The 24,782-nt window shown below is 47.6% G+C and overlaps 1 pseudogene and 2 gene segments (V, D, J or C); all 3 read right to left on the bottom strand.

Moving 5' to 3' along the window:
* Window positions 1-8,981: 8,981 nt before the first annotated feature.
* On the bottom strand, window positions 8,982-9,540 carry LOC131489692 (probable non-functional immunoglobulin lambda variable 5-48; annotated as a pseudogene).
* Window positions 9,541-17,655: 8,115 nt separating this feature from the next.
* LOC131489697 (immunoglobulin lambda variable 5-37-like) lies at window positions 17,656-18,244 on the bottom strand. The segment is given in 2 exon segments: window positions 17,656-18,014; window positions 18,136-18,244. Coding segments are annotated over 2 exon segments (390 nt in total).
* A 5,521-nt stretch (window positions 18,245-23,765) lies between these two features.
* On the bottom strand, window positions 23,766-24,514 carry LOC131489671 (immunoglobulin lambda variable 5-37-like). The segment is given in 2 exon segments: window positions 23,766-24,270; window positions 24,392-24,514. Coding segments are annotated over 2 exon segments (462 nt in total).
* Window positions 24,515-24,782: the final 268 nt, after the last annotated feature.

Raw genomic sequence — 24,782 nt, 5'->3', positions numbered from 1 at the left:
AGCCCGTTGACAGGAAGACTATGTGATGCACTAGTTTCCCCCTGGGTGGGCCTGGAAGAAGCAGCTGTTGGGACCACAGCAGGCCCAGGTTCAGGGACTCTTCTAGGAACAGAGAGGACACACCTGCCCTGTCCCCACTGGAAACAAGGGGTCCAGTCCTGGGGCTTTCTGTCCTGGAGGGCTACTCAGCAGGGAGCCCCCATCCTGCAGAAAGCCCCAGACCTTGTCACTGGGCCCCCTGCTGGTGTCTGGGTGAACCTCTCCTTTCCCAGTGCAGGCTTCCCTGGTGCCTGTGTTTCCACCACCTGAGAGTAACCCTCCAGGGAAAGAGAAAGGTCCTGCTGTACATCAGGTATCGTCCATGGATGGGGTCTGATGAGAGGGACACATGCAGTCCTGACTCAGTACAACCTGTGAACCACTATGGAGCTGAGGACAAGACACACGGAAGAGGGAATAGAAACCATCTGTCCCAATGGTACAGCTCAGACGATGCATGCTGGCTCTGGGTGCCGGATGTGGACAGGAGCTCACCTAGGGGACACACACTCACACAGGAGGACATGTAATGTGGGCATGCCGGGTCCCTCCAGAGCAGGGGAGACAAGACACAGCAAACCCTGATGAGGGTGCTGCAGGTGGGGGGACAAAGCAGGGCTGGGCATGCAGCAGGGACCACTGCAAGGCCATCTTGCGACCTCACCTGCGTGTTCTGGGAGACTTGCAATCCTGTCTGTGCAAATCATCAAGAGCACCTGCTAGACACAAGGAGAGGGAACCTGCCAGCTGAGGGATTGGGGGAGCACCAGTGCCATCTGGTGGACACGGGATGCACAGTGACCCAGGGCCTGGAGCTGGGGCCTGGGTCCCTGCCCCTCATCCCCCCTGCTCACTGTTGCAGACTCTTCACGGTGGATTCTGACACTAACACATATGCATGGAAGTTTCACCCATGTGTTTTGTGGCCTGATAACTCATGTCTTTCTCCTGGTCCTATTCCATGTGTGGACATACAGATACTGTTTACCCATTCTAAGGGTGCGTTGATCACTTTCGAGTCTTGGCAATCATAAATAAGACAGCAACAAACATTTAGGTGCATATTCTCGTTTGCACACAAGAACCTCATTTAGAGTAAGCTGTAGGACTCTTCTTTTTGCATTATATCGTTAAGGCTTTGTTTGCCGTAGAAAACACTGCCAAGGAATCTTCCCAAGTGATGGGGCTTTTTGCACTCCCACCAGCAGTGAATGAGAGTTCCTGCTGCCCCACATCCTCGGTAGTATTGGTGCTGACACTGTATTGAACTTTAGCCATAGTCATGGGAGGCCTCTGGTACGTCATTGTTCAATTTGTAGTACCACAATGACATATGAAGTTGGAAATCACTTTGCATGTGTAATAGTCATTTTGTCTATCTTCCTTGTTAAGGGATCTGTTCAGATCTACCCATTGGGGAGGTACTGCCCAGCACCAGGGAATTCAGGAGCTCAGCAAGAGCTCTATGTCAGCAAAAAGGGAGAAAGTGAGTGTGGAGTCTGACACAGGACTCGATCCCAACACCCTGGGATCATGACCTGAGCTGAAATCAAAGAGTTGGACGCTCAACCAACTGAGCCACCCAGTTGGCCCTCAACAGCTTATTTTTAAGTAACGTCTGTACCTAAAGTGGGGCTTGAACTCACGAACCCAAGGTCAAGAGTTGCATGCTCTAACCACTGAGACAGCCAGGCTCTCCTCCGCTGAGTCATTTGTAACTCTGAACAAACTAGTTTTGCCTTTGATAATATGAACACAGGACAGATAAGAATCACTCTGAAGACATAACTGAAGGAAGGGATATGGCACTCTCAGATCATCTTATTCCCAGACAACAAATAATCTTTTGAAAGATCTGACAACAAAAGTCACTCCTGGAACCTCTTGACAGGGGATGCCACCAGGTCTAGAGAGTGGAGGGAGATTTTCTCTCACTTCCCTATGGATCTAAAGTACTGTGTAAGCATTGGTACTATCTTGTCATATAGGACACTAAGAGTCACTTCCTTGCACACTGGATCCCAGAGATGTCAGAACATATGGATTGGTCAAAACATCTTTGGATCCAGAAAACGACAGGGCACTGGGATCTCTGGTGTGGTATTTGACCCTGCCTTGAATCGCAGGAGATACCGCCGAGGGTTCCATGGCTTCTACTGGCACCATTATGCATATTTCTTAAAACAACAATGATGTCACTTCTCAGGGTGCAAATGAGTCTATTAGATTCTTCAGAGATGTGGACAAGGAGGGTGTCTGAGCCAGCACGGGCTGGCAGAAAGAACTTGCAAACACAGACACTCATGGGTGATGGGGCAGGGATGGAGGTGAAGCTGCTTGGAGGTCTGATCCAAAGGTGTGGACATAGGCTCAGAGGCTGCTTTGGGTCACCGAGGACCGTCCTTACCTGTGCAGTAAGGAGAGAACACAGGAGAAGAGGTTACACCATGGTGGTCACAGTCCTACTGAGAACCCATGGCTAGAGCTAGGCTGTCCCAGGCATTTCTTATCTCCTTCAGTGGCCTCTGGGAGATGCGGTTGTACTTAGGGTTGCATTTTCTTTCTTGATAGTATCTTTGGGTGTACAAAAATAGGAACTTTTGAGAAGCCCAATTGATGATCACCACCCTCCCTTTTTTTGGTGTTTCTTATGATATCCTACGTGAAGAATCTCTTCCCAAGCTCAAAAATCATGGGGATTTCCCTCTTGCTTTCTTCTATAATCTTTATAGTTTTAGCTCTAAAATTTAGATCTTTGATCCATTTTACATCCATTTTTGTTTATAGTATGTGGTAAGGGTCTAACTTCATACTTTTGTGTGTGGATATCTAGTTGGTCCAGCACCATTGGTTGGAGTGACCTTTTTTTCAGACTACATTCTCTGAGAACCCTTTTGAAAATCAATTGACCATAGATGAATGATTTCTTTATGGCCTCTGGGATATGTTTAATTTATCTGTATGTCTGTCCATAGGCCGGTACCACATTGGTCTTGACTGTAGCTTCGTAAGTTAGTTTTGTGACTTTTGAAATCTAAAAAAAAATTTTTTTAATGTTTATATATTTTTGAGAGAGAGACAGATGGACACAGAGTGTGAGCTGAGGAGGAGCAGAAAGAGAGGGAGACACAGAATCCGAAGCAGGCTCCCGGCTCCGAGCTTTCAGCGCAGAGCCCAATGCGGGGCTCAAACCACCAGCTGTGAGAACATGACCTGAGTAGAAGTTGGACGCCCAACCAACTGAGCCACCCAGGTGCCCCAGTGAGTTTTGAAATCTAGAGTTGTCAGTCCTGAAAATGTGTTCTTCTTCAGGATTTTTTGGATGTTCTGAGTCCCTGCAATTCCACAGAAATTTTAAGATCATCTTTTCTTAGAGTGCAAAATAGACATTTGGACATTTGATAGGGATTGCATGTAATCTACCAATTGCTACGGAGAGTATAGCTTCCTAACAATTGTAGTTCTTTATTTGGTTTGCAAGGTAAATAAGATAAAATAATAAAACACTCATACTAACCATGTCTTTATCTACTTTTGTCTTAGTACAGAAAAACTATAAAGATAAATATGGGCCCATTAGTAAACTTGGGTTGTTCTTTATTCAAATATTTTATTATGTTTCTAGAAATTGTGAAATGTACTCATAAAGTTGCTAATATAAAGAATACTGGCATAGCAAACAGTTCACAGTTGCTTCCTATTTAATTTTCACTAGAAAACTGAGGTATCTAGAGTTAGGAATTCTAACAAATATAATTGAGACTACTAACAATAATAAGGAAAATGACTATGTGTTCCAGGAAAGTAAGACATGTGTTTTTTGGGGGAAAAAGTTTGAAGAAGGGGAATACATTTTGTGTTGAAGGAGAAGAAAAGTAATTTTGTCCTAACATTGACTTTATGGATACAATGCAGCTTCTTGGAAGTATCAGCCTGCCACCTGCTTACAGAGTTCCCAGCAACTCTTCCAGTGCGTCAAGCAGGACATTTTCTGGAAGGTTCAGGAAACTTGGGATATACTGGGACCCTGAGCACAGAGAAATTACCCACTTCTGTAGGCGTTGCAGGCTAAGTCTGATGGCAGGTTTTTGGCACCAGTTTGGCTGGACTTTTGGCCTGCAGGGGCTGCTAAATGTTCACCGTAGAGCTTTCTTATAAAAGTCCCAGCAAAGCAGGTTTTAAAGAGTGTATACGGTCAACAGTTATTTTGCTGTAGTTAGGTAAATAATAATCACACCAAGTTCTTTTTGAAACCACACTTATTTTGCAAACAAATGAATGTCCATTTGGCTATAAGGAGTAAAAACAAGGGTGGTTGTAGAGGAAAAAATTTTTTTCGATAAACACATGGGTAAATACTTGATTCTAACCCTGTTCATTAAAACCTGGACTAGAACCTGATTTCCATAGCTTCCTACAATGTCTGCTATAAGTCTCAAACCTAACATTTTGACTTTTGTCCCACCCACTGAGCTGGACTAACACTGCCCTTTTCCCAGGATTCGTGCAAAGTAAATCTGAACAACTTCAGAGAAAGTTGATGTAACTCCACAGCAGCTCACACAGAGGCAGTCTTCATGTTCTTCCTCTCTTTCCCCTCACCATCCTCAGCCCCTGATTCCTTCCCGGCCTGAGGCCCCTGACCTTCCCCAGCCCTCCACCTCTCATCCGGAGCCCCAAACCTGACTATGGCTCAGTCCACAGCCCCTGCCAAGTCACACCTTCTTGCTCCCCTGCTAATCCTTCCTTATCTGTGCACAACTGGGATGTCATTTCTGGGCATCGGGTCTGGGGTTCACTATCAAACTCTACAGTGCTCCAGCTCTAACCCCAAAGACCTCACCCCTCCTCAAGATCCTGGGACACAACCTTCCTTTACAACACGTTTAGGTTCTGTGTCCTCTCTCTTCTCCCAGACACTGTCAACTCCCTGAACATGGGGACCCTTCCTGTCACGTCCACATGGGTTCCACATCCCTAGAGTCATTTGTGGCACACACTAGGTGTTCAGAAAGTGCTATGGATGCACATTATCTGGGCAGCACTGTATCAACACCCAGACACACCTGGACTCTTTGTTCCTGGCTCTGTCCTGACCTGTCACAGACTCTGTCCCCAGGGCAGCTGGCCCCTGACACCCAGGAATTTCTCCTCGGAAGGAGAATCTCCTACAATGTATTCCTGCCGAGGACAGGCTTGGGGACCTGAAGTTAACAGAACATGGATGATTTGGTAACCAAAGTTCCTTGAAATTGTTCTCAGACTACAGTTTACACCAAAAGAAGGAAGCAGCTGACTTGGCCAAAGAGGGGAGGCTGCAAGAGGACCCCCGTTGCTGGGGAAACAGCAGATTTTTGTCTCACTTCCCCAAAGGACTGGGCACTGCATAAGCAATGAGTTTCTTGTCCCACACTGAGCCATGATAATCAGGCTCGTCGTCTGCCTGGAGCCCAGTGATGGTCAAGGAGCCTGTGTTGCCAGACCTGGAGCCAGAGAACCGGTCTGGAACCCCCACAGGCCAAGTGTGCTCATGGAGAATGGCTTTAGGGGTCATTCCTGGGAGCTGTTGGTACCAAAACACACAATAACCGGCTCCAGTGTTGGCTGGGCTTCCAGTGCAGGAAATGGTGAGTGTCTGGCCCAGGGACCCACCCAGACACTGAAGATGGCTGAAACAGCACAGACTGGGCCAAGGACCCTGGAAGAAGAAGAGACAGAGAGGATGAGGCTGGGGTCTAGAGAAAGAGGAGGAAGCGGGGCCCCTTCCCCTGTCTCTGCATCCAGTCACCTATGCAGCAAGCAAGTAGGATGAGAAGGAGAGAGAACCGGGCCATGGTGGAGGTCATCACCTTTCCTGCCCTGTGTGACCCCACTGCTGAGCAGATCTTCCCTAACCCCTCCTTCCCCTCTTCATCCTCTGAGAGAGGGAGGGCCCATCCATGCATGAGACCCCCAGCTCTCTGACCCTTCACAGACCCCAGTTGGTCCCTCATCCTGAGGAGGTCAGGGGTGGGCAGGGCAGGGGCTGTTTGGGGCCAGGGGGTGGGGAGGTCCCAGATGGGAGGCCTGAGCAGAAGGCAAAGGCAGTGCCAGGTGGCAGATCCAAAGAGTCAATAACCCTGACCCCTCAGAACCAGGCCCTGAGTGACCCCTAGTGTCCAGTCACAGACACGCCATTGTGTGACATGGTGACCAGAGCCCATCAGAGAGACAGCTCCAGCCTCCCCACTGCTCCCTTGCTCATTCATGGGTCAAGACTGAGCTGGTATCTCTGGGATACACTCTTTTGAGATCATGATCAAGTTCAGAACAGTGACAGGTCTCCATGGACAGGTGTTCCCTTCTGTCCAGGAGGCTGGCCGTTCCTCTTATGGGATTCCTCCCTGGTTTCCGGAACTCCCCTTCCACTCGTGTTCACACAGCCCTGAGGAGTTGGGGAGCACTCCTTTCCGGGTTGTGTAGAAGCCCTCGTTTGTTCCTAGAAGGGTTAAGCCCTAAAAAACTCGGTCATCTGTCACCATTTCCACCAGCTTAGAAACAATCCTCCGCACACTGTGGGCACGGATTCCCTCCTAATATCTGTTCTGCAAGCACATAGACCCAACTCTGCAAGAGCCCTGACAAGCGAGGCTGTGTGTGGCATTGACCTCAGAGCATAAAGGGCAAACCTGCAGGGAGTTCTAGGAGAGAAGGAGTGACAGCTGCAGGTGTTCTGACAGGGACCTCCTTGCAGACTTTATGTGTTAATCACCTATTAGACAACTGTTACCTTAAAATGAATGTGTGTCATTTTTTCCAAAAACTCAGCTCCAAAAGAGTGATTTAAACTCAGTGACAGTTTCAATGGGAAGGTACAGGTTCAATTGCGAGTGTGTTTCCCCGGACCCATGTTTATTGCAGACAGAATACGATTTAAAATAGTGCTTGCCAAATGCATGAAAACATAATGGAAAATACGTGACATTTAGTTCTTGGTTGAATAGGGGCCAATACCTTGCTTAAATCACTTGATTCATTTTTGTTATTATTATTATTTTAATGACAATTCTGCATATTAGGGCTGGTCTAACAGGTAAAGTAGGAAAGCCCAACATGGTTCCCGGGGAAACACCATGAGGAGCCTGTTCCAGTGAACTTCACACTGATCTCGCTGGTGGAATGAACAAACACAGAGTTTGCTGCATGGAACGATAAGGGGTCAGACTCCTCTCAGGGTGGGTAAAGCAATAGTCACTGTGTCTTGTGTTCACCGTGTTCAGGATAGAAAAATTGCTCAGTCAGCCACCGCTGATTAGAGGAATGATTCCACTAGCTAAGGCCAATTTGACCCAGAAAATTCTTTCAAAGATCCCATATTGACGCCAGCTGAGGTGGAGATAAGGGGCACTGTGTCTCTGAGGTCACAGGCCCTGTAGCCCTGACTTGAGACAGACGTTTCAGCAGAGGCCTATCCTGGCTGGAGGCGTCACTGGAGTGTCTGAGGGTGACAGTCCAGCCCTGAGAGGATGCAGAGTGTGCCTCGGGTCCCTGTGGGCCTTGAGCTCCAAGGGAGCAGCACTGAGGCTGCTGTCCCAGAATCAATGCGCTGATCAGCTTCGGGCGCTACCTGGAACCCAGACATGGTTGAGGGCTCAGCCGCCCATGGGGACAGAGACTCACTCACGGATCCCTGAGCATCAGCCTCATCCCAGGAGAGCAGGTGTTCAAAGCAAGTCCTGCCCTGCTGATGGGACTCCAGTGACACTCGCTGTCACTGGGTTTCCTGCTCATGGGGATTCTGTTTCCTCGATTGTGACGCTGATGAAGGCTGGGTGAGCACAGGTTGACAATGACTCCTGGGGAGACAGAGGAACTTGGAAAGTGTCAAGTCCAGGACACTATACACTAGCTCATGCTGGACAAAGCAGGAAAGAACATCCAATGGGAAGAAGACAGTGCCTTCAACAAATGGTGTGGAGTAAACTGGACAGCAACGTGCAGAAGAACGACTGCACGACTTTCTTACACCATATACAAAAATAAGCTCAACATGGATGAAAGACCCATGTGTGAGACAGGGAACCGTCAAAATCCAAGAGAAGCGCGCAGACAACAAACTTTGACCTCGGCCATAGCAAATTCTTACTGGAACTGCAGGACACAAGGGCAGGCCTCCCCTCAATGAGCCACTGGGCATGAAGTTTTTTTATTTATTATTTTTTAAAAATGTTCGTGTGTTTATTTACTTTTGAGACAGAGAGCAACAGAGCATGAGTGGGGGAGGGGCAGAGAGAGAGGGAGACACAGAATCTGAAGCAGCTTCCAGCCTCTGAGCTGTCAGCACAAAGCCCCATGCAGGGCTCGATCCCACGAATCGGGAGACCATGACCCGAGCAGATAGACAATGACTGAGCCACCCAGGCTCCCTGGGATGAAGATTATTTTGAGTTAAAAAGCAGTCAAGGTCCACACACACAGGAAAAGCTCTTCATGTCTCTTCAACTGATTAAAAAATTCAGTGCGAGCACCTGCTCTGGGAAGCCAGCTGGCACCACAGACAACTGCACTAGATATGGACATGGTGGGGGAGACCGTGGGGGGGGAGGGGCGGCCAGCAAGGCCTGTTTGGTCACAGTCCTCTGTGTCCCATCATTTCCCAGGGGCCCTGCACACATTGTTTTCCTAACATCTACTCTATTCTTCTTCAGTCTGTGATGTGCATTTCTTTGCATTGAATACTAGACCCCTACCTCCTTCCATGTAATTCAGAAAAACACAGATCTCATTTTGTCTGCGTGTCTTTTGACTTTCTAGGTCTCTGTTGATTCCCATATATTCTCTATTAAATTTCTTGTGTGTCACTTCAAACCCCTCAAGGACAGGTCTCACCATAGAGGACTCTCCCCTACAGGAGCCTCCACAGAAGCTTCTCAATAAAAGAGGCTCGGAGGCAAGGACTGTGGACCCAGGGGTTCTGGTCTCACTTCCTCGTTATCTGAGACACTGTGAGTATCCAAAGCTGCTCCCACTGCCATGATATGTAGCACAGTAATAGTCAGCCTCGTCCTCAGGCTGCGGCCCAGAGATGAGCAGAAGCCCCGCATTGGCCGAGGCATCTTTGGACCCGGAGAAGCGGCTGGGGACCCCAGGGCCCTGGTGCTTATTTGAATCTGAGTAGTAGTACAGGAGATACCGGGGAGGGCTCCCTGGCTTCTGCTGGAACCAATTTATGTAGTAGCCGCCAACATTGTAGCCACTGCTCAGGGTGCAGGTGAGTCTGGCTGTTGTTCACGGAGATGCAGACAGGGAGGACGACTGGGTCAGCACAGGCTGGGACAGGGAACCTGCAAACACAGACACTCGTCACTGATGGAACCTGAAATGCAGGCAAAATGTACCAGGATGCTGAACATGGCAAGCACCCTTTGAGATCCCCCTGTGTCCCTGAGGCCAGCCCCTACCTGTCCATTGAGACAGAAGCATGAGGACTAGAAGAGTCCAAGCCATGATGACATAGACCGTAGTACCTACACTGGGCTGGGCTGCCCCGGGCCTCCTTTTCTCCTCCACCCTCTGCCACAGGAGGAGCTGTCCATGCGAATGAAGTCCATCTAGTGACTGCCCAGCCCCTCCCTGAGCCCTGGTGCTTCAGCCCAGCTGAAGGACACACCCTGGGGACGATGGAGGTTGGCTTCACCACTGGGGAGACCCCTGGGAGGAAGCACTGCATGCACAACGCACAGGTCCCTGCTCGGGGGACCTTGCCACACCAGAAGGGACACACGTGCCGACTTCCCATGAGGGAGCCCAGAGCCCAGTCCCCAGGCCCAGGTTCTGAGCAGTTGTGAAGACACCACAGGGTACTCCCACAGCGCCCCCTCTTGACTGACAGGCACATACCTCACTGTGTCCAACAGCCCTGAGAGCCCAGCTGGTTTCCTCAGCTCCGTTTGTTCACACATCATTGAGCTGAATCATGGCCAACGTGATCCCATAATACTGCCCTTGATGACTGCAGTGTTTTGCATGCCCAGAAGGAGTCCTGGTCTCTGTGAGTTGCAAACATTACCTCCCGTTAGTGGTAAGTTGTTGACATCTGGCAGAAGATACTGCAGACATCATATCCCTGCACTGGTGTGCGAGGTAGCATCTGTAAACCTTGGGAATGTTTCTCAGCTCCTATGCATTGTAGCGATGGATGCCAACGAGTGTCCAATAAATTGGGTTTTGTTTTAATCTGCGATTTTTTAGCTCATTTATTGGCTAAGTGATTTATCAAGGAAAGGGAAAACAATGAATTTATCTTTGATGAAGTCCAATGTATCAGTTTTTTTATGGCTTGTGCTAATGGGGTCTTATCTAAACATGTTTATACAAACCCTAGAGCCTGACGACTTTTTCCATTTTTATGTTTACAACTGTATACTTTACAGTATGTCAATAAGCCTTTTAGTGAATTTTTTTATGAGGTCAGAGTTTTCGGTGAGATTCATTTCTCTCGATGGATATCCAGTGGTTCTGTGGACATTTGTTCAAAGGCCATCCTTTCTCCTCTGAAAGTCTTCTGCACCCTTGTCAATAAGGTTTTCTTATCCATAAGTATCCATAAATATTTCTTATCCATGCTTTTGTGAGTTTGGTTCTGAGTTTTCTGTTCTGTTACATTGGCCACTGTGTCTACCTTCCATCCACACCACTCTGTCTTGTGATAGGAATTGAATTACTGTTCTCTACAAGTTGGGAAGAATTGTCATCTCTACTATATTGACTCTACTAATCCTTAAAGACAACATATCCCTCCACGGTTTTGGATCCATTTTGATCCCTTTTCCCTGCATTGTCGAGATTTCAGCATCCATGTCCCGTACATGTTTTGTTAAATATTCACCCAAAGACTTCATCATGGAGTGGTTTGAAGTGTTATTTTTACCTTGTTTTTCAAAAGTTTATTGCTCGTATAGACGCAACTAAATGATCTTTCTACGTTGATCTTGTTTTCCACCACATTCCCGAAATTGCTTATTACCCTTTGAATTCATATATTTACATACATATTCATAGCTCCCTTTGTATTTTTCCCGTATACCATCCTCTGGCCTGAAAATAGGGACAATTGGCTCTTGTTCTCCTTAGTCTGTATGCCTCTCATTGTTTGACTTGCCTTATGCTTTGGTCAGGCACATCCAGTCCTATGGCTAACAGCAGTGTTGAGACTGGACATGAGGACCTTGGTTGCCACCCTGGGAGAAAAGCTTTCAGAGCCACACCTCAGTGTGTGTTAGCTGTGGTGTTTCATCATTTTCTTTATCAAGCTGAGGATGTGCTCCTCTATTTTCATTCTCTGAGAAATGATGTCTTTTTCATTCATTCATTCATTCATTCATTCTCATTCTTGGTCATGAATAGGTTTTGCATTGTGTGAAATGCTTTTTCTGTATTGATTGATAAGACCAGGTTTATTTAAAATAATTTTTAAAATTCAGTGTATTCATTTATTTATTTAGAGAGAGAATGATAGCTTGAGCTGGGGATGGGGAGAGAGAAGAGGAGAGAAAGGATCTCAAGCAGGTTCCATGTTGTCAGCGTGGAGCCCCATGGAGCACTTGACCTCAGGAACCCTGAGGTCATGACCTGAGCTGAAATCAAGAGTCCTATGCTTAACTGAGCCAAATTGGTGCCCCAGGGTTTTTTTCTTATTTAGCCTGTTAATATTGGAGATTACATTGACTGATTGTTTAATATAAAACTGGCCTTGCATCCCCACAATACACCCCATTTCATCGTTGTGTGTATTTCTTGTGATACATGTATATAACTGAATACTGTTTTTTTTAATATTTTCTTTGAAATAGTTTTCTGCTTATTTGTGTGACATATTCCATTTTTTGTCTGTTTTGTGCTAGGGTGCTATTGACACCAGCTACTGAATGACAATTTTAGAAAGAATGATTTCTGGGGCACCAGGGTGGCACAGCGTACTATTCATGATTTCTGCACACGTTGTGGTCTCACGGTTCATGGCATCGAGCCCATCAGAGGGTTCTGTGCTGACAGTGCAGAGTCTGCTTGGGTTTCTCTCTCTCTTTCCCTCTTTCTTTCTCTCTCTCTCTCTCTGAAAAACAAACTTAAAAGAAAAGAAAGAATTCTTACCTTAACCCAATTCAGCACATTGATCCACAAGCAAGGAATATCTATTCATTCATCCCAGTTTTTTCTAATTTCTCTTACGATGCTTTGTAGTTTTCCATATACAAGGCTTTCAATTTTTCCAAAATACATCCTTAAGAATTGCATAATTATATCACTATAAATGGAACTGCTTTTATTTTTATATATTGATGGTTTATTGCCTCTATGTAGACTACCATTTATCTCCTCATTCTGTTTTTGCAAACTGAAGCCCAGAATTGAAGCAATCAGACCCAAACCATCTGCGACTGAGCCCTAGAGCTGATTGGGAATCAACACCTTTTGTTCTCGGACATCTCCACTGAATATTTTTTTTACCTCTGAACAACAAAGTTTGCCTTTGAAAACATGAACACGGTGAGAATGGGTCGTCAGTGTAAAAATATAACTGAAGGAAAGGATATGACAGTGTCACATCATCTGTCTCTGAGACAACGGAGGGTCTGTTGAAGATCTGAGCACAGAAGTCACCCCCTGAGCCACCTGAAAGGTAACGTCACCAGACCCAGAGAGTGAAGGGGGACTTTGTCTCACTTCCCAATGGGACTGACGCACTACATAAGCATTAGCACTATCGTGGCATATGAGACAGTAATAGTCAGCTTCTCCTCATGCTGGAGTCCAGAGATATCAGAAAACCTGAACTGGTCAAAGCATCTTTGGATCCGGAAAATGATAGAAGACCCAAGATCCCTGGAGTGCATCTGACTCTGATTTGAATCTCAGCAGAAACCAGGGATGGCTCTTTGCCTTCTGCCAGTGCCTATATACGGTGTCACTTCTCAGGGTGCAGATGTGGGTCAGCACAGGCTGGGAGAGGTTTGCTTCTTCCAAACACAGACACTCCTGTGTAATGGGGCAGGGATGGAGGTGAAGCTGCTTGGGGGTCTGATCCAAAGGGGTCGACAAAGGGGCAGGGGACTCCCCAGTTGTCCGAGAACCGGAAGGGAATGTGAGGGGACTACATGCAGCTGTATGTTCTGTCCATTTTCCTCCCGAGGGATGGACCCTGGAGATAGGAAACTACAGCAAGGTCACTTCTAGTTTCCTCTGAAATCCTGACATGGAGATGGAGGTCAGACCTGAAGAGCCAGAGGTAGAGACTGAGCGTCTGAGGGACACGGGAACAGATGGGAAAACAGGAGGGAGGGTTTGCGGGGTGTTGGCAGGGAGAGTCTGCAGGATCTGGTCCAGATTCACAATAGCTGGTTCAGACAGAGGGCACTTTGACTATGACTAGGGTTATTGTCCCTATATCACCTGTGGGTACATCAGTAGTGACACAAAGCCCTTTAAGGACCACATGGTAACACTGATGTGTAGATGAATGTTTGCTGGGCAGCACGTTCAGGTGCAGACACAGTATTTATTTCTGTGCATCTTCTCCAGACCCCGTGGGGACGTGCGGTTGGCCTCTGTTATGTCAACTGTCAGTGTCTTCCCGGGATGCCCAATTTTTTCTCACATTACATTCAAACATGAGCATTTCTATTTTCCCTGTTCAAGGAAAGATCTTTCTGCAGAAGAATCCCATCTGCATGTGTCTCCAGGTAAGTTTCATACTGAAAAGATGCTCGGAATCATGATCTTTGTGCACAGGTATTTTCTCTCGCTTGCTCGCTATCTGAGACGCTGTGAGCAATGAAAGCCGCTCCCACTGCCATGAGCTGTAGCACAGTAATAGTCAGCCTCGTCCCCAGGCTGCGACCCAGAGAGGAGCAGAAGCCCTGCCTTGGCCAAGGCATCTTTGAATCCAGCAAAGAGGCTGGGCACCCTGGAGTCTTCTCCATTCTGAGTCTCCCCCTTAAAATTTCTTGCAGGATTTGTTTAGTGGTCACAAATTCCTTTAGCTTCTGTTTCTCTGTTATCTCTTTATCTCTCCTTACATTCTGAATGACAGTCTTCCTGGAGGAAAGATTCTTGGCTACATATTTTTCCTATTCAGCCCATTGAGTATATCCTGACACTCCTTTCTGGCCTTCCAAATTTCTGTGGACAGATCTGCTGCGAACTTGATCTGTCTTCCCTTAGAGGTTAAGGACCTTTTCCCCCCATGCTGCTTTCATGACTCTTAGTTTTTCTGTGTATTTTGTGAATTTAGCTATGATATGCCTTGGTAATGGTCATTATTTGTTGAATCTAATTTGTGCTCTCTGTCCTTTTGGATTTTGATGTCTGTACCTTCCCTAGATTAGGGAACTTTTCAGCTATAATTTGCTCACATGTATGTTCTCCCCCTTTTTCTCTCTCTTCATCTTCTGGGACGCCCATGATGTGAACGTATTCCTCTTAGTAAGTCCCTGAGTTCTCTAAATCCTGTATTGTGATCTTTTGCCTTTGTTTTTCTCTTTTTTTTGGCTTTATTATTTTCCAGAATTTTATCTTCCATAACACTGATTGTGCTCTGTTTCATCCATCCTCACTGTCATGGCATCCATTCAAGATTGCATCTCAGTTATAGCATTTACAACTTGGGCTTGACTAGATTTTAGTTCTTTTGTCTCTGCAAAAAGGGATTCTCAGGGGTCTACTATGTTTTTTTCAACCTCAGCTAGTATTCTTATAATCATGGTTTTAAATTCTAATTTAGACATCTTACTTATATCTGCACATTATTTCTCCTTTTACGTTCTTTTGGGGTGAATTTCTCCATCTTGTCACTTTGGGGAAAAATAATAATAAATTAAAATTAAAAATTAAAATTAAACAAATTTTTTAAAATAAGCAAAGAAAGGAAGCTAGATGCTAGATGTGTTTTCGTCTGCTTGATAAGAGATACTTGATGGAAAAGAGAAAAAAGAGAAAAGAAAAACAGTTTACAAATTTACAATATTTTTTAAAAATTAAAATTATACAAAATGAAGAAAATAAAATAGGGTAAAAAGTTTTGCTCTTTTTTTATCCAAGGAAGAAAAGAAATAAAAACAACAACAAAAACTGGAGCAAACAAAAGAACAAACGAACAAGCAAACAAAATGAAATTGAAAGAAGCTAGATCCAGTTTCTCCTAGAACTGAAACTTTGTAGCACAATATGGTCCCCAGATTCAGCGCATGGAAGGGGTTTATGCTGTTCTGGGGGATGTGCCCAGAGGTTGCAGATGGATAGGGCTCTGTGTAATGGCTCCATTCTCCATTTGGTGGTGCTGCTTCGCTCACTGGGGTGGGTAAGTGTGGGTCTGCTACAGGCTAAAATGGCTGCATCCTGCTCTCTAGTCTCCTGAGCAGAAAAATGTCACACCCTCTTGGATGCGCACCCTGTCACCTCTCCTTTGTCTCAGGCTTCTGTCCATTCCCCACCTTCACACTCTCTGTGTTTAATTATTTATTTTGAGAGAGAGAGAGAGAGAGAGACAGAGTGTGAGCGGGGGAGGGGCAGAGAGAGAGATGGAGACACAGAATTGGAAGCAGGTGCCAGGCTCTCAGCTGTCAGTACAGAGCCCGATATGGGGTCGAACCCATGAACCATGAGATCATCACCTGAGCCAATGGTGTATGCTTAACCAACTGAGCCATCTAGTTCCCCAGAGCTTAGGTCTTCAAAGCATTTAGAGCACTCAGCACTTCAAGAAGACACATGTGTTAGTATAAATTGGTCGCGGAATAAATTAGATTGATACTAGGTAATCTGTCAATCTCAGGAAAACTTCCATGAAAGAAGGTATACTGTAAAGCACCCCTCAGTTCCCAACCCCATGCCACATCCCTCCTAGGGATTAGTGTGGCTGCAAGAAACCAAGGCCTAGCCAGAATAAACTAATAATAATAATAATTATTATTATTATTATTATTATAAACGGATGTGGATTTCTCTTTCATCTTGTATGACCTTAATATCTTGGCTTTATGACTAGTGAGCATATTCTGCCTGGTGTTCACAATCTGGAAAATGTACCTGTTTGGGTGCAACTTTTTGGCCAACCAAACAGACTGGAGAACATTCTCCCTCTGTCTGTCTATGCCTCTGTCTCTCTCTTGGTCCAGATGGGCCTGCTGTTGGGGGAGTTAGTCATGAGAGTTTCCAGACCCTAGGAAACATCTGTCACCTCAACCTTCAAGTTTGTTTGTGCTGGAAAGTCTATTCCAGGAGCACCAGCCCAGTGTCCCAGTTTAGTGGGCTTGTGGCACCGTTGTGTCATAATTACCCGTGAGACTGGGGATGCCATTTTCACTACAGCCTCCTTACCACCTGTGCAACAAAGGTTTTTGCTTTCTTAGACTAATTTAGGAGTAAACTTTGGATTGTTGGGCAACCTATTCAGGTGTAGGCCAGCAGCATGGGTGGTGAAAGAATTCACCCAAGCAGAGCAAAGGAGATAGAAGTTTGGGGAATACACTGTAAGGGAGCAGCAGGCAGGACAGCAAAGCAGAGATGGTCTCCCAGGAGGCAGTGGTAGGGGCTATGGTCAAGAGGGGAAGGTAAGGTGGTGTGAAATATTTGGCTTTTTTTTTCCTTTTTTTGGTACATGTGTCTGGGTAGGAGTCAGCTAGGGCTTATAGATATTTTGAGGTGACTTGTCTAACGGGCCTGTTTGCATCCAGCCCACTCGTCACTGTGGGACCTTCTACCATACTCAGGTGACCATTGCTCAAGTCTGTCGCCTAAAACTGGCCTCTATGTTACCGCTTGCTAGATCAACAATGGCAAATCCTTGCCATTTGGGCAGAGGTCTCATCTTCAGTAGCGGCTCATGTTGAACAGTGGGGGTGTGCTGTCCATACATAACCTTGTCTGTCCGTCTGGGGTTCTGTGCAGTTATAGACCAGAGCATGGTATTATACTAACATGCTGACAGGTGATTTGAGTGAAATTCCTTGGTGGCCTGGTCCATGGGATTTAGGAGGAGGGGATCCTCTGGTGCCCTGGGCCGGAATCCTTGTTGAACCATCATTCATATATGGAATTGTTGCATTCTGGGAGACACAAACTTAAAAAGTGGATTCAACTGGGCGGGGGTGGGGGCAACAATTAGGCATATGTGTGTTGAAGCCACAGGTCCTAAGAGAGAAACAAGGCAGCGTAGCCATGACCAGGTTTCTTTCCAGGAAAACCATCCTTATGTTGCCAGGTCCCAGGGGGAGGAAGGTCGTTCAGTCAAACCGTAGACTTTTTTTTATGTTCCCTGATTGACCCTTTAGCAGGACACAGATACCCTCTGGGCTTCAGCTACGAGATCTAAACTCAGTCATTTCTGCAAACCTAATGTGACTAAAACCTCCAACTGGGTTTGTATAATCATAAAGGGTCTACATTTTGTAGACCCTGGGGCATGTGTATTGGGCTCTACTCCCTCACCTGTGTGCACTGCTAGGATGCCTGTGCTGTCTCAGGCAATAGCACTGTGTCACTCCTTCCTCCTCAAAGACAGGTGTTCCCACAGTGGTGTCCCATACACAAGCCTCCACTGAAGCTTCTCAATAAAAGAGATGCAGGGGTTTTTGTCTCACTTCCTGTTTATCTGAATCACTGTGAGTAATGATAGCTGCTCCCACTGCCATGATATATACCACAGTAATAGTCAGTCTCGTCCTCAGGTTGCAGCCCAGAGATGAGCAGAAGCCCTGCATTGGCCGAGGCATCTTTGGATCCGGAGAAGCGGCTGGGGACCCCAGGTCCCAACTGTGTACTGGAGTCTGAGTAGTAGTACAGGAGATACCGGGGAGGGCTCCCTGGATTCTGTTGGTACCAGTATATGTTATAGCCTCCAACATTGATGTCCCTGCTCAGGGTGCAGGTGAGTCTGGCTGTGGCTCCCAGAGATGCAGAGAGGGAGGCTGGCTGAGTCACAACAGGCTGGGACAGGGAACCTGCAAATACAGACACAGCAGACGGAAGACAAGAGACAGGGTACATGAGATTAGGGAGCTGAGCCAGAGGGATTTGACTCTGGCCGTGGGCCCACCCTGGTGCCCTGCATTCTGTCCCTACCTGTGCAGTGACAGAGGAGCACGAGGAGGATGGGGATCCAGGCCATGGTGACACACCCCCTTCTTAGGCCCAGAGCTAGGGTTTGTCTGCCCCGGGTCTCTCTTATCCCCTGTGCACAGGCCTCAGAGAGGAGGGGCTGCTCATGCAAATGGGACCCACACCTGCCTCTTCTCCATGTGCACACACAGGGTGTGTGGCCCTTGGACACGGAGACTTCCTGATGCACTGCATTCCCCCTGGGTGGGCCAAGAGGCAGCAGCTGAGGGGACCACACACAGGCCAAACTCCAGGGGATTCCACCAGGCCCTGATGGGACACACCTGCCCTGTCCCCACAGGAAACACGGGGGCCCTGACCTGGGGCCTCCTGTCAGTGCAGGACTGCCAGTGGATCCCCCGTCCTGCAGAAACCCTTAGACATGATCTCACAGCAGCCCCTGCTGCTCCCCGGGCAAACATCTCATTCTTTCCACTTTCTCGTTCTTTCCCACTGCTTCCAATGCTCTCCTTTACCTGCGTCCCTAATGTTTGTGCTTCCACTATGTGAGACAGACCCTTCAGAGAAGGATGGAGGTGCAGTCCTGGTGTTCTCTCCCTGAACCGGGTTTTTCCTTGGGTGGGGCTATTGTGGGAAGGACAGGAGCAATCTTGACCCAGGACAGTCTAGGAATTCTGGTGGAGCTGATGACAAGATGCAGGGAACAGAGAGCAGGGGATCTGCCCCCACAGGGGGCTCCTAGGGGGCAGGCTGACTCTGGGTGATGAGTGAACAGGAACCTGGTGAGCGGTCACAAACCTTCACAGACAAGGACACAGATTATGGAAATTTGTGCCTTTCTGGAGCATGGCAGAAAGGACTCCACAAACTCTGATGAGGCTGCTGACGGTATGGGGACTGAGCAGAGCCCGGGAGTCCAGTAGGACCACTGCGGGGCCATCCTGCAACCTCCCATCCCTGTGCTGGGAGTCTTTCCATTCCAGCTGGGCTTCTCCTGGTCAGTGCTGCTCATTAGAGATTTAGTTCTGCAGGAAGTTCTAAGACAGATTTTGGGGCAAGGAGAGGTAGAAGGCAACCCCGGGGGATGGTTGGAGGAAGATGACAGCAGAGAAAACAGGAAGGGTGAAATGGGTTGTGTCCCCAAGTGGGACAGAGGGAGGTAACTGAATGGACAGCAGGCTGTGGGAGAGGGAGTGATGGTCTAGAGAGTTAGGTGGCTAGAGGGTGATGCCCACAGAGACAGGAATGCCCTGACTGACACAGGGGATGTCAGGTGGGAGAGCAGATGGAGGGCAGGTGGTGGGTCTGTTGTCCCGTGTCAAACTGAGACCACGGTGTGACATGTTGAGAGGCGTGGAAACATCACAGACAACCAGGGCTGCAGCGACGCCTTCTGTCCCCCATAGGAAGGATGTGGGTGTTACGGTATTTGCCTGACTGACGGCTTGGCCTGCATAACTTATTCAGTTGGTCCCCATCAGCAGATTATTGAATGACAACATGGCTCTTAATGTCATTTGAATAAGCATCTCACAGGGAACAGGTTGCTGAGGTTGCTGACTCTGACCATTTGTTGATATATTTAGGTGCTGAACCCCCTCCCCTTCATTATATGTGCAGATGTAGAAAGGAAGCCCAGTCTTGGGGTCACACTGGTGAGATGGACACACACTGGGAGAGAGGGGATGGGCACATCGGGATGAAACACTGCACAGCAGAATCAGGCTAGGGAGCCTCCCTTCCCATGGTGGTGTTGACCATCCTCCCCCTCGCTTGCTCCCCTGCTGCTCAGGGCTGAGACATTCTGAGCCCTGCTTGCACTTCTCCATAGATTGACATCACTGTGGAATGCCACTACCCAGAGACAGCATACAGTGCTAATCTGCCTCATCCTCAAGCTGGCCTCTGTGATGGTGAGGACGGCTTTGTTCCTGGAGATGGACCTGGAGAAGTGATCAAAGACCTGAGACAGGTGATTGTTTGTGGTAGATAAGGGGGTGGGCACCCCTGCCTGGGGTCTGGTTGGTACCAGCCAGGGAAGTTACTGATAGATACTGACCCAGAGCTAAAGCCACAGGTGAGTGTCACCATGCCTCCTGCAGACACTGACTGTGATGGCTCTTGGATAACCACAGTATGAGAATTGGTTCCTAAAACCAAAAGGAGGCACATGTGTTAATATGAGAGGCAAGGGTCACCCTGAAACCTTGATTTTATGTGCCCTCCAAGAAAGCAGGGTCTCTTCCCCTGACCTGACCCATAAGCAAGGAACCTAGGAAGAAGCACCATCCAGGCCATGGTGGGGGTCCTCACAGGTCTTGCCCCCTCAGGTTCTTGGGTTGGGGTCTCCTCTGGGCCTTTTCATGCCTGTAGACCTATGAGGAGGAGAGGTGCTTCATGCAAATTAACTTCCTCTCTTTTACTGCCCCTTGGTCACCCTGATGTCGCCTGGGGGAGACCTTGAAAGAGGCATATATTGGGACTACACAGAATCAATGACTGCAGGGAGCCTGGGACACTGAGTGACAGGGTGACATCTTGCCCCGAGTCATCTCCTCCATGTCCCTGGTGGCCTCAGTCCCAAGTTTCTTCCCTGGAAAGGCAGACTGAGGGCATGCATCTGCTTCTCACATCCTGGCCATGCTTCTAGTTCATTCCACATGTACCCCATCCCTGGGAATATTTTCTGCCCTCCCCAGTGAAATGGCCTCTTGTCTCTTTGGAGAAACTTAGTGGTCAGTCCTCCAGGAGTGAGTCCACTGGAAATTTCAAAGCCCGTGCTGGGTATGAACAAACAGGGTCTCTTCTGACTCAGTCCTAGTCCCTGTCTCCTGATAGCCATGGGGCAGAAGACCAGAGGTGGGGGAGTCTACACCAGAGGCACCCCAGGCTGTGGAAGTCATCCTCATTTGCTCTTGGAAGCCATCTATTATCTGAAGTAGCAACAATGTAACTGCTGGTTTTGAGGGGAAGGTAATCATATCACCATTAAATTATGAGATTTCTCCAAACATCAGGGAAAAAAAGAATCAGAAGGAAAACGGCACTGTCTGAAAACATCGTGTGACCCGAGGCATTATAAAATACCCTTGCCTTGTGTAGTCGCTATGCAGCAGAAAGAACCCAAAGGGTGGCCGGGGAAATGGAAAAACATACAATTTCTGGAGTAATAGGTGAAAGAAAAGCCACTAATTGGACTTCATCCCACTGTGGAATAAGAATGTGATCCAATGCTCATTTCTGAATGGTTAGTAGATTGTTTCGTGATATGTATACGGCCATTGCTTTCTTTGTCATCAACTGTGTTCAGAGACTTAACTCACATCAGACGTAAAGATTTATAGTAAATTCGGGGCACCTGGGTGTCTCAATCCGTTAACCATCTGACTTTCGATTTCAGCTCAGGTCGTGATCACACAGTTCCTGAGTTCAAGCCCTGCATCGGACTTTCTGCTATCAATGCCAAGCCTGCTTCTGTTCCTCTGTTTCCCTCTCTCTCTGCACCCCCTCAAAAATAAATAAATGTCAAAAAAAGATTCATATTTATTCTTGAGACAGTGGTTAATGTGTAATTATATGCATCAGATTTCAAGATGAAGAAGAAGACCTAAAACTTAAGAGAAAAGTTATCAATTCACATCCGTCACTACAAAATGCTGAAGCACATGAGAAGTCACAGAATAATCTGAATCTTATCTGTGACTATTGCAGATAATGGAAGCTGTGTGTATTATGTATTTCATCCAGAATTCCGATATCCAGTGTTTTCCACAACAAAAGTAACCTTAAAATGTCCATACTACCCCAAACAATCTATAGATTCAAGGCTTCCTATGAAAATTCCTATGATATTTTTCACACAAATAGAAAAAAAAGTCCTGACTTTTGTATAGAGGCAGAAAAAGACCTAAAATTGCCCAAGCTTTCTTGAGAAAGAAGAATAAATCTGGAGGCACCATACTTCCTGCTTAAATTTATAACAAAGTTCTAGGAATACAAACAGTATGAAACTGGCCTAGAAAGCCACACATAGATAGATGCCACAGAATACAAAGACCAGAAGGTAATGCAAGTTCCCCTTGACCACCAGGGAGCAAGTGCACTGAAAACAGGGCCTTTGCAAGGTTCCTAGAGGAGAAGTGACACGGAGTTTGGAGGGGATTCAGATAGGCATATGCATGAATCATACAGCAGGTGACCCAATCGAGATCCTAAGGTTCTCACTGGTGTTCCTGACACACTCTGGGAGAGAAAGCTGGTATTTTTGGACACCTTGCAATGGGACACGTTGGTACGCATGCCATGGTGGTCAGCATGCATCCACATGGTCAATCTGGGGTAAGAAGCCCAGCCTAAAGACTCTCTCAGCCGCGTCAGGCCACATCTGCCAAGAGCCCCCATGGGAGCTGCCCTCTGCCCTCTGCTGCTTCCTGCATTGGCATGGGTTCCTGGGGCCTGGCTCCTCTGCCATTCCAGATTACCCATTCCCCTGTTGGGTGCTCAGGATGATGAAAAAGCTCTGCAAATGGACACTTGTGGTGGTTACAAACATTGTGAGTATACTCAGTATCTCTGAATTGCACAATACAGAGTGATTAAAATAATAAATCTTGTTGTGTTTATTCTCATCACTATAAATTATCAGTTCAAAATCAAATTATATGTAAGAAGCTGTACTTATACAAATATCCTTGTTGTCCTGGTATGTGTTACCCTATTCTAACTTACCATCATCAGTAAAACTTGACAGTAATTTTTAAAATTATTTTTCCTATAGATTCCACATATAAATAAGATCATATAGCATTTTTTCTTTCTCTGTAGGGCTTATTTCTCCTAGGGTAATATCTGGCAGGTTCGTCCATGTTGTCACAAATGGAAGAACTTCTTTCTGGAAAGATATAGGACTGGACTTCTTTGTGCACAGATAGGGGACATCCTGCCCTGTCGCCCCACAGCCTCCCTGCTGCTTGGATCACTGATGAGCCCTGATGTCACAGGAGAAGAGAGGAGGACAGAGTCAGGGCCTGGGAATTCAGGAAACCAGCCACAGGGGTACCCAAAGTGCCTGATGGTGTCCGCTTTGGTAAATTCACATCTGTAGAATCTACTTCCCACCTTCCCAAGAGCAGACCCAGCATTTTGTAGCAATGATGGAGCCCTGCTTGTTACCTTCACAAACACCACTGAGAGGTTTGCTGACAACTAAAGTTTCTCCCCTGGCTAACCCCCTCCCCCGACATCACAATTTAAAGGGCAAGTAGCTGGCCTGGTTGCCCAGCCAGCTCTGTGCCCGCTATTTCTTCTGTTCTGAGTCCTCCCTCGGCACCAGTCTTATTTAGTACATCCTACCTGGAACACACAGCTATTCAGCCAACTCTGAGCACAGGAGCTTGGAGGGAAGGGAGCCTCTGCCCCAATCCCTGGAGGAACAGAGTCCACATTCTGGAGGACTGTCCACCTGCCGCGATGGTCCAGACTCTGACTAGAAAACTAAGACAATGGATGTGCCTTTATAAAGAGAAAAAGGGCCAGCTCAACACTCTCTGAGTTTTACACTTTAACCACCAGACAAAATGTCTGCACATCGTGGGTTTCTTTGTTGCCGGTTTGTTTGTTGGCTTGTTTGTTTTCCTGACAGTACAAAGAAGTTGAATAGGACACTGGGAGGAGGAAGTGTATTGTGACCTAGAAGCTACTTCCAAAGACAGTCAGTGTGCATTCAAGTTCTTTTCAACTGGAAGAGAGTCAGAGTGCAGGGATCTGAGCAGGCTGAGATATTTGTCCCACTTCCCCATGTGTCTGTGTCACTGTGACCAGCACTACTGTGCCCGATTGCACAGTAATAGTCAGCCTCGTCCTCAGGCTGCAGCCCAGAGATGAGCAGAAGCCCTGCATTGGCCGAGGCATCTTTGGACCCAGAGAAGCGGCTGGGGACCCCAGGTCCCAACTGTGTACTGGAGTCTGAGTAGTAGTACAGGAGATACCGGGGAGGGCTCCCTGGATTCTGTTGGTACCAGTATATGTAATAGCTTCCAACATTGATGTCCCTGCTCAGGGTGCAGGTGAGTCTGGCTGTGGCTCCCAGAGATGCAGAGAGGGAGGCTGGCTGAGTCACGACAGGCTGGGACAGGGAACCTGCAAACACAGACACAGCAGAGGGAAGACAAGGGACAAGGTACATGAGATTAGGGAGCTGAGCCACAGGGATTTGACTCTGGCTGCGGGCCCACCCTGGTGCCCTGTATCCTGTCCCTACCTGTGCAGTGACAGAGGAGCACGAGGAGGATGGGGATCCAGGCCATGGTGACACACAGAGACGCCCTTCTTAGGCCACAGAGCTGGGGCTGGATTGCCCCTGGCCTGTCTTATCCCCTGTCCACAGGGTCACAGAGGAGGGGCTGCTCATGCAAATTAGACCCACCCCTCCCTCTTCTCCATGTGCACACACAGGGTCTGTGGCCCTTGGACTCGGAGACTTCCTGATGCACTGCGTTCCCCCTGGGTGGGCCTGGAAGCAGCAGCTGTGGGGACCACACACAGCCCCAGGTCCAGGGACTCCTCCAGGTCCTGAGCGGACACAACTGCCCTGGCCCCACTGGACACAAGACGCCCAGTCCTTGCTTTCTGTCAGTGGAGGACTGCCCAGC

Source organism: Neofelis nebulosa, chromosome 11 (genome assembly GCF_028018385.1).
Source record: "Neofelis nebulosa isolate mNeoNeb1 chromosome 11, mNeoNeb1.pri, whole genome shotgun sequence".
In the NCBI taxonomy this organism is placed as follows: Eukaryota; Metazoa; Chordata; class Mammalia; order Carnivora; family Felidae; genus Neofelis; species Neofelis nebulosa.
The sequence above is the reverse complement of the archived record's forward strand: the minus strand, read 5'-3'. Positions and strand labels throughout refer to the sequence as shown.